This window comes from Manduca sexta, chromosome 1 (genome assembly GCF_014839805.1).
Source record: "Manduca sexta isolate Smith_Timp_Sample1 chromosome 1, JHU_Msex_v1.0, whole genome shotgun sequence".
Taxonomy (NCBI): domain Eukaryota; kingdom Metazoa; phylum Arthropoda; class Insecta; order Lepidoptera; family Sphingidae; genus Manduca; species Manduca sexta.
Genome location: NC_051115.1, coordinates 2875314 through 2891181, shown reverse-complemented (window position 1 = coordinate 2891181; position 15868 = coordinate 2875314). Strand labels below are relative to the sequence as shown.

At 37.6% G+C, this 15868-nt stretch overlaps 1 protein-coding gene across 4 annotated transcripts in view; it reads right to left on the bottom strand.

The window, feature by feature from the left end:
- The window catches only part of LOC115452746 (nuclear pore complex protein Nup98-Nup96), a 66823-nt gene extending 52595 nt beyond the window's left edge, over positions 1–14228 (bottom strand). For 2 of the 4 annotated variants that reach the window (XR_005112273.1, XM_037438013.1), the window contains exons 1-11: positions 14028–14228; positions 11384–11518; positions 10610–10711; positions 9206–9403; positions 7975–8115; positions 6137–6270; positions 5396–5525; positions 4593–4676; positions 3251–3349; positions 1929–2020; positions 631–772 (exon numbers count right to left, since the gene is read on the bottom strand). Coding sequence is in view for 3 of the 4 variants with exons in the window: in XM_037438013.1 (XP_037293910.1) it covers positions 631–772; positions 1929–2020; positions 3251–3349; positions 4593–4676; positions 5396–5525; positions 6137–6270; positions 7975–8115; positions 9206–9403; positions 10610–10711; positions 11384–11429 (1168 nt within the window). In the remaining variant the exon portion in view is untranslated. Of the gene's footprint in view, positions 1–630; positions 773–1928; positions 2021–3250; positions 3350–4592; positions 4677–5395; positions 5526–6136; positions 6271–7974; positions 8116–9205; positions 9404–10609; positions 10712–11383; positions 11519–13688; positions 13708–14027 lie in introns of those variants that run through there. The other 2 variants (XM_037438072.1, XM_037438037.1) reach the window with 2 other exon arrangements.
- Between the last annotated feature and the right edge of the window lie 1640 nt (positions 14229–15868).

Below are 15868 nucleotides of genomic sequence, written 5' to 3'. Positions count from 1 at the left end.
GGGCACAAATTCTATACTCCGGGCTGATACTGAGCAGAAAAACCCAAATATCACTGCCCGACCCGGGATTCGAACCCGTGACCTCAGAGCGCTGTCGAACCGCGCATGCAGTACAACTACGCCACCGAGGCAGTCACGGAAAATAACCTTATTATTTATTATATATTTAATTATTATTATATATTATTATAATAAGGTTAATTTCCCGTAACACGCATAACTGTCATGTTAGCCGGCTAACATGTCAAGCATGGAATGGTTAAAATAAATAATTTGCCAGTAACATTCGCCTATAAGCGGCGATAGCCTAGTTGGGTGTGGAACGGACTGCCAAGACGAATGTCCGCAGGTTCAAATCCCAAGGGCACACACCTCTGACTTTTCTAAAATCATGTGTGTATTCTTTGTGAATTTATCGTTCGCTTTAACGGTGAAGGAAAACATCGTGAGGAAACCTGCACATCTGAGAAGTTCTCTATAGGAATTTCGAAGGTGTGTGAAGTCTGCCCGCACTACAGCGTGGTGGACTAAGGTCTAATCCCTCTCAGTAGTAGAGGAGGCCCGTGCAGCAGTGGGCAAGTATATAATACAGGGCTGATATTATTATTATTATATTAACAATCGCCTCACCGGGTCCGCTGGTGCCGAAGGTGGGCGCGCTGGTCTTGGCGCCGAACATGGCCCCGCCCGTGTTGAACGCGCCGAACCCGGAACTCGCCGGCGTCGCGCCGAACCCGGACGTGGGGGGCTTAGCTCCGAAGATACCACCGCCCTGGAGACAAACATATCATCGATCATGGTCAGTATAGTGGACCGGACTCATTTTTGTTCTTTATTATTATCAAATATTTACGTTACATAAATTATAACAGAAAGAATTATTTGAATCCGGTAAAAAATCAACAAGTTATAAGTCTTTCAATTTCGGAAGAAGGGGTAAGTAACAAGAAACAGAAAAGAGGCGCAATACCCACGTGTGACGTCATCGGGCATTACGACGCGTGTAAAAGAAAGAGATGAAGCGATGTCCCCACATCGCGCCCACTTCGGCACACAGTAATATTTGAAATATGAATTACTCGCTAATTTTTTAACCAATTTTAATGCAGTTTTCGCAGGCGTGCTTCTTTTTCGTATTATTAACCATTACATATAGAATAATGTACAAAATCAAACACAGGCCGGTCCCCTATTGTTACCATATATTGACATGATGGAAGTTTTTAGCACGACATTTTTTTTGCTGTGTAAGGGGCCGTTCAAGTATTACGTAACGTAACTTTTGTTGATTTTTGACCTCCCCTAGTAACGCGCCGTAACGTTTTCCCGTACGCCCCGCCTCCTCTCCAAAAGTTATGTAACTAAAGTGACTATTATTTTTGTAATATTCACAATTATTTTACGCAAAATATCGGAAAGTCGTTAAAAAAACCTTGTTTTTGTTTTAAAATAAAAAAGCCAATGTTACATAACGCTCTGCCCGAACCCCCGTCTCACCCCTGTAACGCATCGTAACGTTTTACAAGACAAAAATTGCGTTACGTAATACTTGAACGGCCCCTAATATGACAATTTTTTTTGCATGTTTATTTTTTTTTTATATTGCCACGTTCTAGGTACCCCACTGTCCCTGATGGTAAGAGTGCGGTCCAATTGTCGACTGTCGAGAAATGATTACCCCTCAGTCGATACAATTATGCCTGTTGGAATATACACAGACTGATCCCGGAACGCGACACGTGGGCCACTATTATACAACTTTATCCGTCGACAGTCGACACAATTATGCCTGAACTGCCTATGTTGGAACTGGTTTTGCACAGGCTGATCCCGGAACGCGACACGTGGGACACTATCATACAATTTGTGTAGGCTATCCGGATGCAAATATCGTAATGGAACTGAGGGAAAAATATAATGAAACATACCTGTGTCTGTGTGTTTGCTCCGAAACCGAATGTCGAGGTGTTTGTGCCGAATGTGGGCGCCTGAGTGGACGCAGCGCCGAACAAACCCGTACCTGTAACACGCAACGCAACAATAAACTATAGCTGTAACACGCAACGCAACAATGAACTGTACTTGTAACACGCAACGCAACAATTAACTGTAACTGTAACACGCAACGCAACAATAAACTGTAACTGCAACACGCATATTATTAAAATAAGCTGCCTTGAATACAGAGTAAGTAGTAAGTGCCTAATTGGTAATGGAACGGACTGCCGAGACGAATGTCCGCAGGTTCAACACCCAAACACCACTGATTTATAGTTTATATAATAATAATAATAATATCAGCCCTGTATTATATACTGTCCCACTGCTGAGCACGTGCCTCCTCTACTACTGAGAGTTTAGGCCTTATTCCACCACGCTGTAGTGCGGATTGGTAGACTTCACACACCCTCGAAATTCCTATAGAGAACGTCTCAGATGTGCAGGTTTCCTCACGATGTTTTCCTTCACCGTTAAAGCGAACGATAAATTCACAAAGAATACACACATGATTTTAGAAAAGTCAGAGGTGTGTTTGGGATTTGAACCTGCGGACATTCGTCTCGGCAGTCCGTTCCACACCCAACTAGACTATCGCCGCTATAGGAAATTATAAGAAACCCCGAAAGGACAGAAATGCAACCAGGGCACCCACTTCGTAGTCCTGGATTTGTAAATAGGCCGTATAGGCCGCGGCCTATGGGCGACAGATTTCAGAGGACGCTCACTCGATCAAATTAATCATTCGTTTATTTAACTAATGTCTTCCATAATACAAACAATATGGAAAATTATTAAGTATTTTAGAAACCTACATACATACTTAAACCTATATATATATGGGGCAGTGGAAATAAAGTGGCCTACACTCATAAAAAATATAAATATGGCACTGCAATTCAAAGTGATGTTGTTCTTAAATGTGCAAGGTAAAATGACCTGCCCCTGATGATAGTACATACATACATAACATCACGCATTTATCCCCGAAGGGGTATGCAGAGGCGCAACTAGGGCACCCACTTTTCGCCAAGTATGTTCCGTCCCATGATAGGAGGCGAGATGCCCATATCGGGCACAAATTCCAGACTCCGGGCTGATACTGAGCAGTCAAACCCAAATATCACTTTGCCCGACCCGGGATTCGAACCCAGGACCTCAGAGCGCTATTGTACCGGACATGCAATACAACTACGCCACCGAGGCAGTCTGATAATAGGGAGTGATATATTGAGTAAATCCAAAACCTCACCTGTGGTAGATGCTGCTCCAAACGCGGGCTTACTCGCTCCGAACAAAGTGTTCGTGTTGGTTGCATTCTGGGTTCCACTGTTGAAGGAGAACGTGCCTGCTAAAGAAATGTGGGTGTTATTTAAAAAATACACACATCATATTATATATGTATCATTCGAAGGAAAAAAATAAACTAACCTGCCGAACTTTACTTAGCTTAACTTATAATTGACAACATTTCAAAATCAAAACGTGTTTAAAACAAAAATAACTTTATGTATGTAACGTTATGATTTTTTTTTTCAATACTTAATTTCGACGGAACAATTAAAAACTGAAAAATTCTTGATGACGTCATACATACGGTTGAATGAAGTAGTTTCTTGGTCCATATTACTATTTATTTAAAAAAAACTAAGACACCGCCATTTGTCAATGTCAAATGTCAATATTACAATAGATACGTCATAACTGTTACTTTCAAAGAGAGAGAGAGAAACAAAAAAAAAAATTTTCACTTCTTTTTTGCTGCAAAGCAAAGGTCATTACGTCTTGAGCCGTATATATGACGTCATTTGGCGCTTACGTCGTTTTAGAATAAAACAAAATTCAATGTGAAAATCGTGAATGAAAATATCTGAATTATGAAAAAAAAAAGTATAGGCCTCATAATTTGAGATCTAGTTTTAAATGCAAACATTTGAGTATGTTGGAAAAACGAAATGTTGCCAATTGACCAACAACGAGAACCTTCTTTCTTTCTTATTACAGTATAATCCGTTTATTATGACTCTGCCTATATTGACCAACCTCTTATTATGACGTAATTACACTACGAAGTTTGGTTTTCATATAAGATTCTTTATAAAAAAGTCGAATATAATGACTTCCCTTACAGTTAAATGACGCTTATTGAGACCCTTTTTAATAAATTATGTCCGGTTATAATGACCGACATGATTCTTTACGCCCTCGGTAATGGTCCTTGATTCCCGACGACGTTCGGCACGTGGCTCGTTTTTGTTTTGAATCTCAGTGAGTAATTGACATAGCGATGTCTTCTATACACAATAGTATTAGAGACTGTTTTTACAATAAAATAAAAAAACAAAAGCAGACAAAAATTACAGATTACTTACATTAAAAAATACAACTTTTATGTACATACATAGGTATGTACTTATTACGTGCATTTTTTATTTTATAAGTTACTATATTTCTCTATTAAAGTACTTAAATACATGCATACTATTTACATATTTTTTTTTTCACAAAACGCTTTGTATGACGTCCGCTTATTATGACGTGTTTGTCAATTCCCTTCGATGTCATTATAAACGGATTCGACTGTATATACTCACTGTTTTGTCCGAAAGCGGTGTTGGTCCCCAGCCCGCCGCCACCGAACATGCTGGGCGCGCTCGTGGTCGCCGGCTGGCCGAAACCTGCAACCATCATTTGCGACCATAAATTTTTATACGGAAAATCGACTTTATTGTAATTAGTATCATATTTTTTTGTAAACGATTCTCTCAGTAGAATTTATTGTAAATACAATTGACTGATAAGTGGCTTCCCGCAGCCATTTGTCAACAACTTTAATGGATATGAAATAAAGTGTACTTTTGGCAGCCCAGACAATGCATGGGTTGATTATATTTTAGTATAACATTTAACGGTGAAGAAAAACATCGTGAGGAAACCTACATACCTGAGAAGTTCTCTATAGGAATTTTGAAGGTTTCTCCTTCACCGTTAAAGCTAGCGATATTTCATGAAGAATATACACATAATATTTTAGAAGTCAGAGGTGTGTTTGGGATTTGAACCTGCGGACATTCGTCTCGGCAGTCCGTTCCACAACCAACTAGGCTATCGCCATTATTAAAGATCGCCATCGAAGACGGTTAATTTGTAACAAATTAGGATGGTAAATGTGATGATGTAAAAGAAATTTAGCGTGCCTGAATAACTATTTATTTATTTATTTATTATGACACACCAACAGCACATGCATTATTACATTCTTAAAATATCTTACCCATAATTGTAACAAATCTAATGCACATGCCTATTATAGGTATGTACAGTATTTACTGAATCATATTAAAAAAAAAGAAAAAAAAAACAAATAACTAAAGTAAAAATCGGTTATTGTACCAACCTGTGGCACCAAACAGCGGTTTGTTCTCGACGGGTTGCTGGAAACCACCGAACATGCCCGTCGTGGAGCCCTTGCGTCCCGCCGCGTAGTCCTCCAACCGCAACTCTTCCAGGGATTTGTTCTCATATTCCTGGAAATACATAGGACCGTGTGAGATGCAGCTCAAGTTCGCTCCCAAGTGAGATATCAGGTGAGACGCTGTCTAACAGCAAAAAGCAGGGGCTAACTGCATAATCGTGGCGATAGTCACAATATTATTGTGTGGACATTGAGACTAAGCTAATGTCTTAGTTTCGTTCGTGAATTTATTTACCATCACGCGAGCTACATGCTCGTCTCATAAAATAACACATAAACCATTTCAACCTTCAGGGTTTTTTTGATGGGAGCACGTGACTCAGTGCTCAGAAAAGAAATTTTGAAAATATAAAAAAAAATATTGCAGTTTGAATGACGAGACGAGCTTGCCGTTCGCTTGATGGTAAGCGATACGATCCATAAACAGTAGAAACAACACCTTGAATTACGAAGTGTTTGGTATTCCACTGCGCTCGTCTGAGACATGATATGTTAATTATGTCCAGTTACACTGGCGACAATGTCCAAACCTACAACAGTGACTACACAATCCAAAAAATTGCTATTCAAATACAGGAAGGGAGGAGGATACAAAATATGATGGACTTGCAACTTTTGAAAATTCGCATGCCGCCAAAAAAGAAACAACAAATGCTTGCTCACCTTCATGCAAGTGATACAATGGTGCTTGATGTTGATGTTTTGCGAGTTACCGCTCTTCACAACGACGTCGGTGCCTACCACCGGGTTGTACTTCACATGCGCCGTGCCAGTCTGCTGTTGCTGGCCGAATGCACCTAGAACAAAACATAAATAACAATAATATCAGCCCTGTATTATATACTGTCCCACTGCTGAAGACCTCCTCTTCTGAGAAGGATTAGGCCTTAGTCCACCGCGCTGTTGCGTATTGGTAGACTATAAATTATAACAGGCTATAAATTATATATTTTATATAAAAATTACGTCAACTAAAATTGAACATAATGAATGGTAGAAAATCAATAAGATATAAGATTTGACAGTCCAACGGAGGGGCTTAACGTCAAAGAAGGAAACGCAATGGTATCTAGTGACGTCATTAGGCATTAAGTTGCGCGCGAAAGGGAAAGGAAGAGTTGAAGAGTTAGCGCGCCATCTACACTGCGCATTACAATATTAGAATAATGAATTAGTCTCTCATTTCTTAACCAATTTTAATTTTAGTTACTGCCTTCTGCATTGCGCCAATCATTATTAACGCGTTCAATACTGTTCATGTAACAGTTTTGTTTTTGGCTGAAACGAACTCGCTAGCAGAAAAAACCTAAGGCTGTCTCATTCACTCACGTCACTTCATCTCACGCTAGAGCGGGACGGCATGACAACCGAGATGGTAGACAATAGAGTATTTCAGCACCGCATACAATGTCTTAATTGACATTGCATGTTTTCAACATACTCAAATGTTTATATTTTATGAAATTAGATCTAAAATTATGAGGCCAATATTTCGTCTTACCAAAATTCATATATTTTCACTTTGAATATTGTTTTATTCTAAAACTACATAAGCACCAAATGACGTTATATATACGGCTCAAGAAAATGAAGTGAAGAGACAGTTTTTTTTGTTTCTCTCTCTCTCTCTTTGAAAGTGACAGTTGTGATGAACCTATTGTAATATTGATATTTGACATTGATAAATGACGGTGTCTTATTTTCTTAAATAAACAGTAAGGTGACCAAGGAACTACTTCATTCAACCATATGTATGACGTCATCAAGCCTTTTTCAGTTTTTTTTTTTTTTTCAAAATTCAGCATTGAAAAAAAAATTAAAAATACATGGGAATAATATCTGATCGGCTTTTTATAGCATTATTTTAAAAGAATTATAAATAAATGTTATTGTACGCATATATGATTTTCAGTGCATGAGAGAAAGGTCAAAGTGCTCTCTGTCTCTCGCGAGCAATGGCGACAGAAGCTTGTGCGTGCGCGCAAACTTGTCATTAAAATTAAGTGGTCAAAAGTAAATATTTTGAGTAGGATTCTTCTCTTTTATTTGTCCCTCATCCCTACATACATAATCGATCTCAGAGTAGAAAAATTAGCAATCAGTATTTTTGTTTTGTAAGCGGCGATAGCCTAGTTGGGTGTGGAACGGACTGCGAAGACGAATGTCCGCAGGTTCAAATCCCAAGGGCACACACCTCTGACTTTTCTAAAATCATGTGTGTATTCTTTGTGAATTTATCGTTCGCTTTAATGATGAAGAAAAACATCGTGAGGAAACCTGCACATCTGAGAAGTTCTCTATAGGAATTTCGAAGGTGTGTGTAGTCTACCAATCCGCACAACAGCGTGGTGGACTAAGGCCTAATCCCACTCAGTAGTAGAGGAGGCCCGTGCAGCAGTGGGCAAGTATATAATACAGGGCTGATATTATTATTTTATTATTATTATTATTATTTTTGTTTTAGGCGCGTTTACATTTTGAAATGTCATATTTCTCCATACCTGTGGTGGCCGAACCAAAAAGCCCGCCTCCGGACATGGTGTTCTGCTGCTGGCCGAAGAGTCCGCCGCCGGCCGCCGGCGTGGAGCCGAAGAGGCCTCCACCAGTCGCGCCGGTAGTCGACGTGTTGCTGAAACCGAAGCCTGGAACGAATGGTTTTTACGGACAGTGAGATATGGTTTCATCTGTATACTATAATTTGTTCGTGTTAAGAATATTGTGAGTTATCCGATCAAGTATACAGGGTCATATTGACATTGCGTTACTAAATGAAGCCAAATAGTTATATTGAAAATAACAATACAATAACTTACTTGAGCTGTTGATGTGTAATAAATATATATAAATGTGGGAAACGGAACGTGATTGTGGGAGTGGGAGGGAGGTATGAGAAAGAGGGAGAAAGGGGGTAGGAAATTAAGATGGGGTGTGCGTAGTCGGGGGAGTAAGACGTGATTCTTATAAGACGTAGTATAAGTTGTTGTGATTGAATTATATTTTTATATTTTGAAGACGGTGTTTTTTTGTCTAGGCAATATATCTCACATAAAAATGAATCCCTATTTCCCTTGGTCACGCCATCACGCGTGAACGGCTGGACCGATTTCACTATTTTGTTTTGGTTGTGTTTGTTATTGTCAGGAGAAGGCTCCTATAAAAGTAATAATTCAAAAAATTGCGCGAAAAAATTCAACTTAACAACATTAATTTTACATAACTGTCGGTGGTTTGAAATAACTGTCAGCGATTGACAGAATGCGCGCGTGCATACACAGTTAAGACGGGACAACGTCTGTCGGGTCAACTAGTTTGTTTATAATAATTAGTACTTGTTGAATCGCAAGTAAAATTTACAATAAAGCAATTACTCAATGAGACAATTACCTTAGTAAAAACGTCTATTCAGCTTCGTAGCTAAAGCCGTGAATATTCTAATGCAAACCATTGATATTGTACTTAATAAATGTAATAACCACAAGGGCAAACCCAGAGGAAAATTGTACCGGTTTGCTTCAACACAAGGACAAATTTTTGAAATTTCCGCATTACCCTCCACTCCAAAATTGAGTATCCCCCTCATCAAAAGTTGAGTATACCCACCTGATCAAAACTTGAGTATACTCACCCCATCAAAACTTGAGTATACCCACTTCATCAAAAGTCAAGGTTTCCCTTTTGATTGTTTTGAAATCTAGATCCGCACATTTTTAAGTTATCATACAAAACACCCACCAGTAGGCTTAGCCCCGAAGGCGGACGTGTTCTGCGCATTCCCAAACAGGCCGGTGGACGTGTTATTCGCGAAGAGACCGCCAGACGACGTGCTAGCGCCGAACCCAAACGCGCTGGTGTTGGCCCCGAACGTCGACGTGGAGGTGGACGGCCCGGCGGCGCCGAAGAGACCTCCCGGAGTGTTGGACGAGAATAGACCTGCGGGGGATATTTATGTAGTTGCATAGAGATTAAAATTAAACTACTTTTCAGATTATGTCGCGGTTTTTTATATTCTAGTTTTCTCCCGACGTTTCGAAGACTTTGCAGCCTTCATGGTCCTTCATTCCTTCTTCCCCCCGTGACCATGAATGCTGCAGTCTTCGAAACGTCGGGAAAAAATTAAAATATAAAAAAACCGCGATAGAATCCGAAAAGTACTTTAATTTTAATGTCTAACATTCGCGTAAACATAAGAAATCATTAGTTGTATAGAGAATGAATACCGTCAAGCAATATTATGCATGCACTGTTGTGTTGTGTTAAAGGAGATTGCAGCCATTGTAACTACTGGACATAATAATTAACATCTCATGTCTCAGACAAGCGCAGTGTAATACCAAACAATACTTTGTAGTTTAAGGTGTTTGATGGTGTTTCTACTGTTTATGGATGCTTACCGTCAGGCGAAAGGCTAGCTCGTCTCGTCATTAAAAGAAAATAGTTTCACTCATACATTCACGCCTTTTTACCTTGAAGGGTAGTCAATTGTGCATCTTATTTTCTGATAAACCATAGTTCATTACATGTTGTTCTTATGGAGTTCATAAAAACACTGAATTATTCCTAACTAGCATCTGCTCGCGGCTTCGCCCGAGAGGAGTTTTCCCGGGATAGAATAGCCTTCCCACGGTCTTAAACTATCTCCATACCAAATTTCATAAATATCCGTTCAGTATATTTTGAGAAAATCGATTTCACAGAAAGGCAGCTTCTGAGGTATTTGTTTTATAATATGCATAGATTAACACAACAGATTAACAGAACAGACAGAACAAGCGGCGATAGCCTAGTTGGGAGTGGAACGGACTGCCGAGACGAATGTCCGCAGGTTCAAATCCCAAGGGCACACACCTCTGACTTTTCTAAAAAACATCATGTGTTTATTCTTTGTGAATTTATCGTTCGCTTTAACGGTGAAGGAAAACATCGTGAGGTTTCCTACACATCTGAGAAGTTCTCTGTAGGAATTTGGAAGGTGTGTGAATTCTACCAATCCGCACTAGGCCAGCGTGGTGGACTAAGGCCTAATCCCTCTCAGTAGTAGAGGAGGCCCGTGCTCAGCAGTGGGACAGTATATAATACAGGGCTGATATTATTAACATAACAGACCCTTATAAATAAGATTAGAATGGTTACACTTACCACCCCCAGTTGTTGGTTGGGTGGCAGCCGCTGCTCCAAACGTGGTGTTTGTAGGTTTGAATCCGAATGGCGAAGACGTCGTGGCGGCAGAATTGAAGGAGCCTGAAAATGCATAACATGTTTAATCAAGAGGGTAAACAGTATTTTCTTATGAGCTGTGACCTGAATAAGTTTAAAATTGTACGTCTCTCAAGATAAAAAATATTGCTTAGTTTGAGAGACAGATATTCATATTTGATTAAGCCTTAAGAATTTTTGGATATTTATGTATTTTTCTCTTTTATTTTTGTGACTAATAGACCATTCAAGTATTACATAACGCAATTTGGAGGGGTGGAGGGCTCTTGTAAAACGTTACGATGCGTTACAGGCGCGGGATGGGATCTCGTACAAAGCGTTATGTAACATTGTTTTTTTTTTTATTTTAAAATAATAACAAAGGTATTTTAGCGACTTTCCGGTATTTTGCGTGAAATAATTGTAAATATTACAAAAAAAATTGTCACTTTAGATTCACATAAATTTTGCAGAGTGCAAGAAAAAGGACTCCACTGCACCTGATAGTAAGGAGTAGGGTCCGATAGAATGTCGACTGACCAGAGATGATTACCCCTCAGACACAATTATGCCTGTTGGAACCGGATATACACAGGCTGATCCCGGAACGCGACATTCGTGTGCCACTATGGCGGGTTTTAACACCCTGTGTAGGTTCGCTATCCGGGCGGATATAAAATATATCCTACGATCAACAAAGACTAATATAATATTTACCGAAGCCAGACGTAGCGTTACTGCCAAACGTCGGTTTTTGGAACATGATGACGTCGATACTAGCGCGATGACAAAACTCGACAACTCAGACCCGACGCAATAACTCGACAGTCAGGCAAATTTCAACATGTTGAGCTAGAACAAACGAAACGTTAAGTTTAACACAAAAATATATCAGTTTTTTTTTTTCTAAATATCGCACTCTTAATAAAATAATGACCAATTCCAAAATTGCCAATTTGTGGGAATCGTCAAACAACCAATTTCTATTTGCGACCTTTTTGTTTTTTTCTATTTTTTTTATGCTATAGGTTTCATTATTTATCTTTAATAAGCTCAATTTCATTGCAACTTCAAAGCAAAAACTAGCTAACAAAAATTCGTTTTTCAACGACTGCCACAAATTAACAAATTTGAAATAGGTCATTATTTTATTAAGCGTGCGATATGATACTGATGCAACATTTATTTGTGCCACAAAGTAACATTGTTATCCAGTTAGGAGGTAATACAAGCCAGCATAATTATTTGGCATTATGAGACTTAACTAATGTTTCAGGGTAGCAAGCGCAGCGGAGTTTATTTTTATTCATTGCATTGAATGACGAGATGAGCTTGCTATTTGTCTGATGCTAAACGATGTGACCGCCCATAAACAGTAGAAACATCAACACCTTGCATTATTAAGTATTGTTTGGCAATTCACAGCGCTCACCATCCTGAGACATGAGATGTTGTGTCTTATTAAATCCAATAGTTACTCTGGGTACAATGTCCTTCAAACCGGAACACAACAGTGAGTACACTATGCTGCATGGTGGCAGTGAGGCATTGCAGTGGTACCAGCCAGGCTGAGTCTCACATATAAGAAACCTACCATCAGGCATACCAGTATATTACCACAGAGTTTGTTAGTCCTACTGTTTATTGATGGTTGTATTGCTAACTATCAGACAAGTGGTAGGTAAAACACAAGACTGCAAATTTAGATTATTTATTTAATCTATACTAATATATAGTTACTTTTCATTAAAATTTATTTTGTTCAAAGTTTATACTTTTTTATTTTACATCTACAACTAAAATAATATATTGTAAAGTATTATTTCCAAGTAGACAAGTATGCAGTTTCATTTAGTAACACAATGTCAAAATGACCCTGTATAATTGAAAGGTATTCATTTATTATCTTCTTGAAATTTGGGCAAATACATTAGGCAGTCCTAAGATATTACATGTGCTTCTGAGACATTGTATTAATTTTTTTTGATGTATAATATTAATTAGATAAAGATAGTTTTAGAAACAATTGAGTAGAAATAACAAATCAAACTAATAGTAAATTCAACAGCCAACCAATTCTCGTGTAATATCTAAATTACTGAGCATTTTGTATCTTGTGGACTTAAAAGTATTTCAAATGTATAGTGGTGCCTTTAAATACTTCTTTATTTGTTTAATTAAGATATCTATAATTTGTTAACATTTCAATGGAAGAATATTAATCAATCAGAAATAGTAAGTGTTTTTTTCACGATCTTTGAGTTCGCTCACAAATATAGTGTCCAAGAAGTTCCAATCATGTTTACTTTGGGCATTAATGCCAGATTGTATTAATATTGCTTTATAATAACTTCTGCAAGTTTTCTTGCTATAGTAATATCAGCCCTGTATGATATACCGTCCCACTGTTGGGCACGGGCCTCCTCTACTATTGAGAGGGTTAGGCCTTAGTCCATCACGCTGGATCAGTGCGGTTTGGTAGACTTCACACACCCAAAAAAATTCCTATAGAGAATTTCTCAGGTATGTAGGTATCCCCACAATGTTTTTCCTTCACCATTAAAGCGAGCGATAATTCACAAAGAATACACACATAGAAAAGTCAGAGGTGTGTGCCCTAAGAAATTGAACCTGCGAACATTCGTCTTGGCAGTCCGTTCTACAACCAACAAGGCTATCACCGCCGTTCTTTCACCTTTGTTGCTAATCCATGCATAAAATTTTTGGACTTTTTGTTCCTATAACTTGAAAATAATGTTCAAATATACTATATGTAACTATTTCTAACGGAAGAGGCGAAAGCGTGTATTCTTCCAATTATATAGTAAACTAAAAATATTTTACAAACCAATATCAGTAAAGAAACAAATTATAAATGTTAAAAAAGAGGAAATCGTGTAAAGATGGCAATTTTGAATAAATTATACTAGGGTAGCAGAAATGCAAAGGATTCGATTTTTAAATGCGTCTGAACTGCAAACAAAATACGCAGTACTTAACCTCAAATTGTTTATATACGTACCCACATTGCAATATTTGTCAATATCTATCGTTATATATTTAGATGACGTAGTTTTAAAACTATTTTCCTTCTTATTACACAACAATTTCACAATTTCACTGGATTTTTGTATCACAACACTTACGAATTTATAAAGTTGTTGGTGAAGCTTTGTTGTAAATTATTATTTAGTTCTGTTACATTTTATATTTTATTTATTGACTCATCTATTATATGGTAACTATTAGTGATATTTGCACCTCTAAAAGTGCATTGTTACAATTTAAATGCATCAAAAGTCAAAACATACAATTCGTTTGGTTACCGATTTTCGGCTATCAAAATATTAAAATTACTTACATTAACAAAGTTTTATGTCGCGAATGTATTCGCAATGAGATATAACGCTGGATTATGATTTAACAACACTTATTTTAACGGTTTTTTGAAAATTGACTTTTTGAAAACACAAACAAGTAGTCACCCAAAGGGCCAAAGAGCATTTATAATACTATAGACTAGAAATAAAGAACCTACTTGTACTTTTTATGGCAATCCTTAAATGTCAAATTATTGTAATTTTACAAACCGTTTACTAGATGTCGCTAGTGATGTTTTATAACTAAAATCTTGCAAGCGGCACCACAACTTATTATTTAATAATTTCGTTTACAGTGATTATGATTATCAATTGGTAATAATTAAAGTGCACATAATAATAATATGGCCTTGATTTTTTGTCTATAATTAACAGAGTATGCTTGAAGTCTTTGGTTACAAATAAAATCCAATTGTATTATCTAATTTGTATATTTACTCAATTACCGAAATTATTACTTAACACAGCCATAATATGCATTAAATTTTCGTTTCAAATATAATTACAGGCAGTCCTCGTACTTATGGTAAGTCAAGTTCTCGGTATACGCGATATAAATCAAATCGACGTAAGTGTAGATATATTTTTTTCATATTTTTACATGTAAACTCAAGGGTTAGGTTCCACAAGGACTCAAAATTAAAATAGAGCAGCTAAAAAGTAAAGCTACCGAGACTTTCCCGCCCTCACACCCACCACTTCAACTCCTGTAAGCCAGGATAAAAGGAAAACTAATATGTCATTATCCGGCAAAGAAATTAATTAAATAGAAAGATAGGGAGAAGTTGGAAATATTAATTGTCCACTTCCCTCCATAGCAAAGCGGGTGACAAAATCATGATCTAAGGAGGCGTTTTAACCTCAAGGATAGGGACGTTTACAACTAGTTAAGCTAGTTATAAGGCACCATGGATAAAATTAAAAGTAAGGGTCATATCACATGGCTGTTGGATTTGATTTGAAAAGTTGTGCTGTAAGGAGTTTTTCAATATTTTCAGTATATTCGTGCGTGCTAATTAAGTTCCCGCTGAATAGATGAAGTCGAACAACCAGGATCATTGTGTTTTAAAATCTTAGATTTAACCTCTATTATAATTGTCTTTCTTACTCATCTTCACTTTACTATCACCGTCTTGTTTAGGTGGCATAGCAAGTTTGATTCATTTAGATAAGTAAAAACAAAAACTGTTAATGGCGCAAAAAAGAAGAAAGAAAGGTTTTTTTATTGTTGAAACAAAACAAAAAAATAGAGTTATATATGTTATAAAAATGTATGTATGATATTTTGCCAACCATGGGAAGCCTCATTCAGCTTCATACTGCAGTATAGCATAGCCAATAGCTGATTGTTGATGAGGGACCCAGCTGACGTACGATCACTAAATCGGTGGAATACCATTCAGATATTATACGTGTTTCACTTAAAAAAAAACGAATGTATTACGTTTTGATTGTCCATTATCTATAAACTAACTAAAGAAATTCGTCAGCGGCATGTGCAGGGTGATGACTCGCCGCCGCCGCGATCCCGCCCGCCATACTACCGTTGGCAGCGCGACAAGTGAATTCTTCTATTCCAGAAATCGGAATAATTCACATATTCTTGAGGAATACTCTCAAAACATCGGTCGACGTAACTCGAAACGACATAAGTTTAGGACTGCCTATATTTATTATTACAAAAAATAAAATAATAATTGACGGTGTCCATCAATACAAGAGAAAATAGTTTTTCAAAACTGGAAAACAGAACAAGGTTGCCACATAATTTTTTTTTATAGTTTTCAACTTTTTTTAATCTGGATTTTAATGCCATCTATTA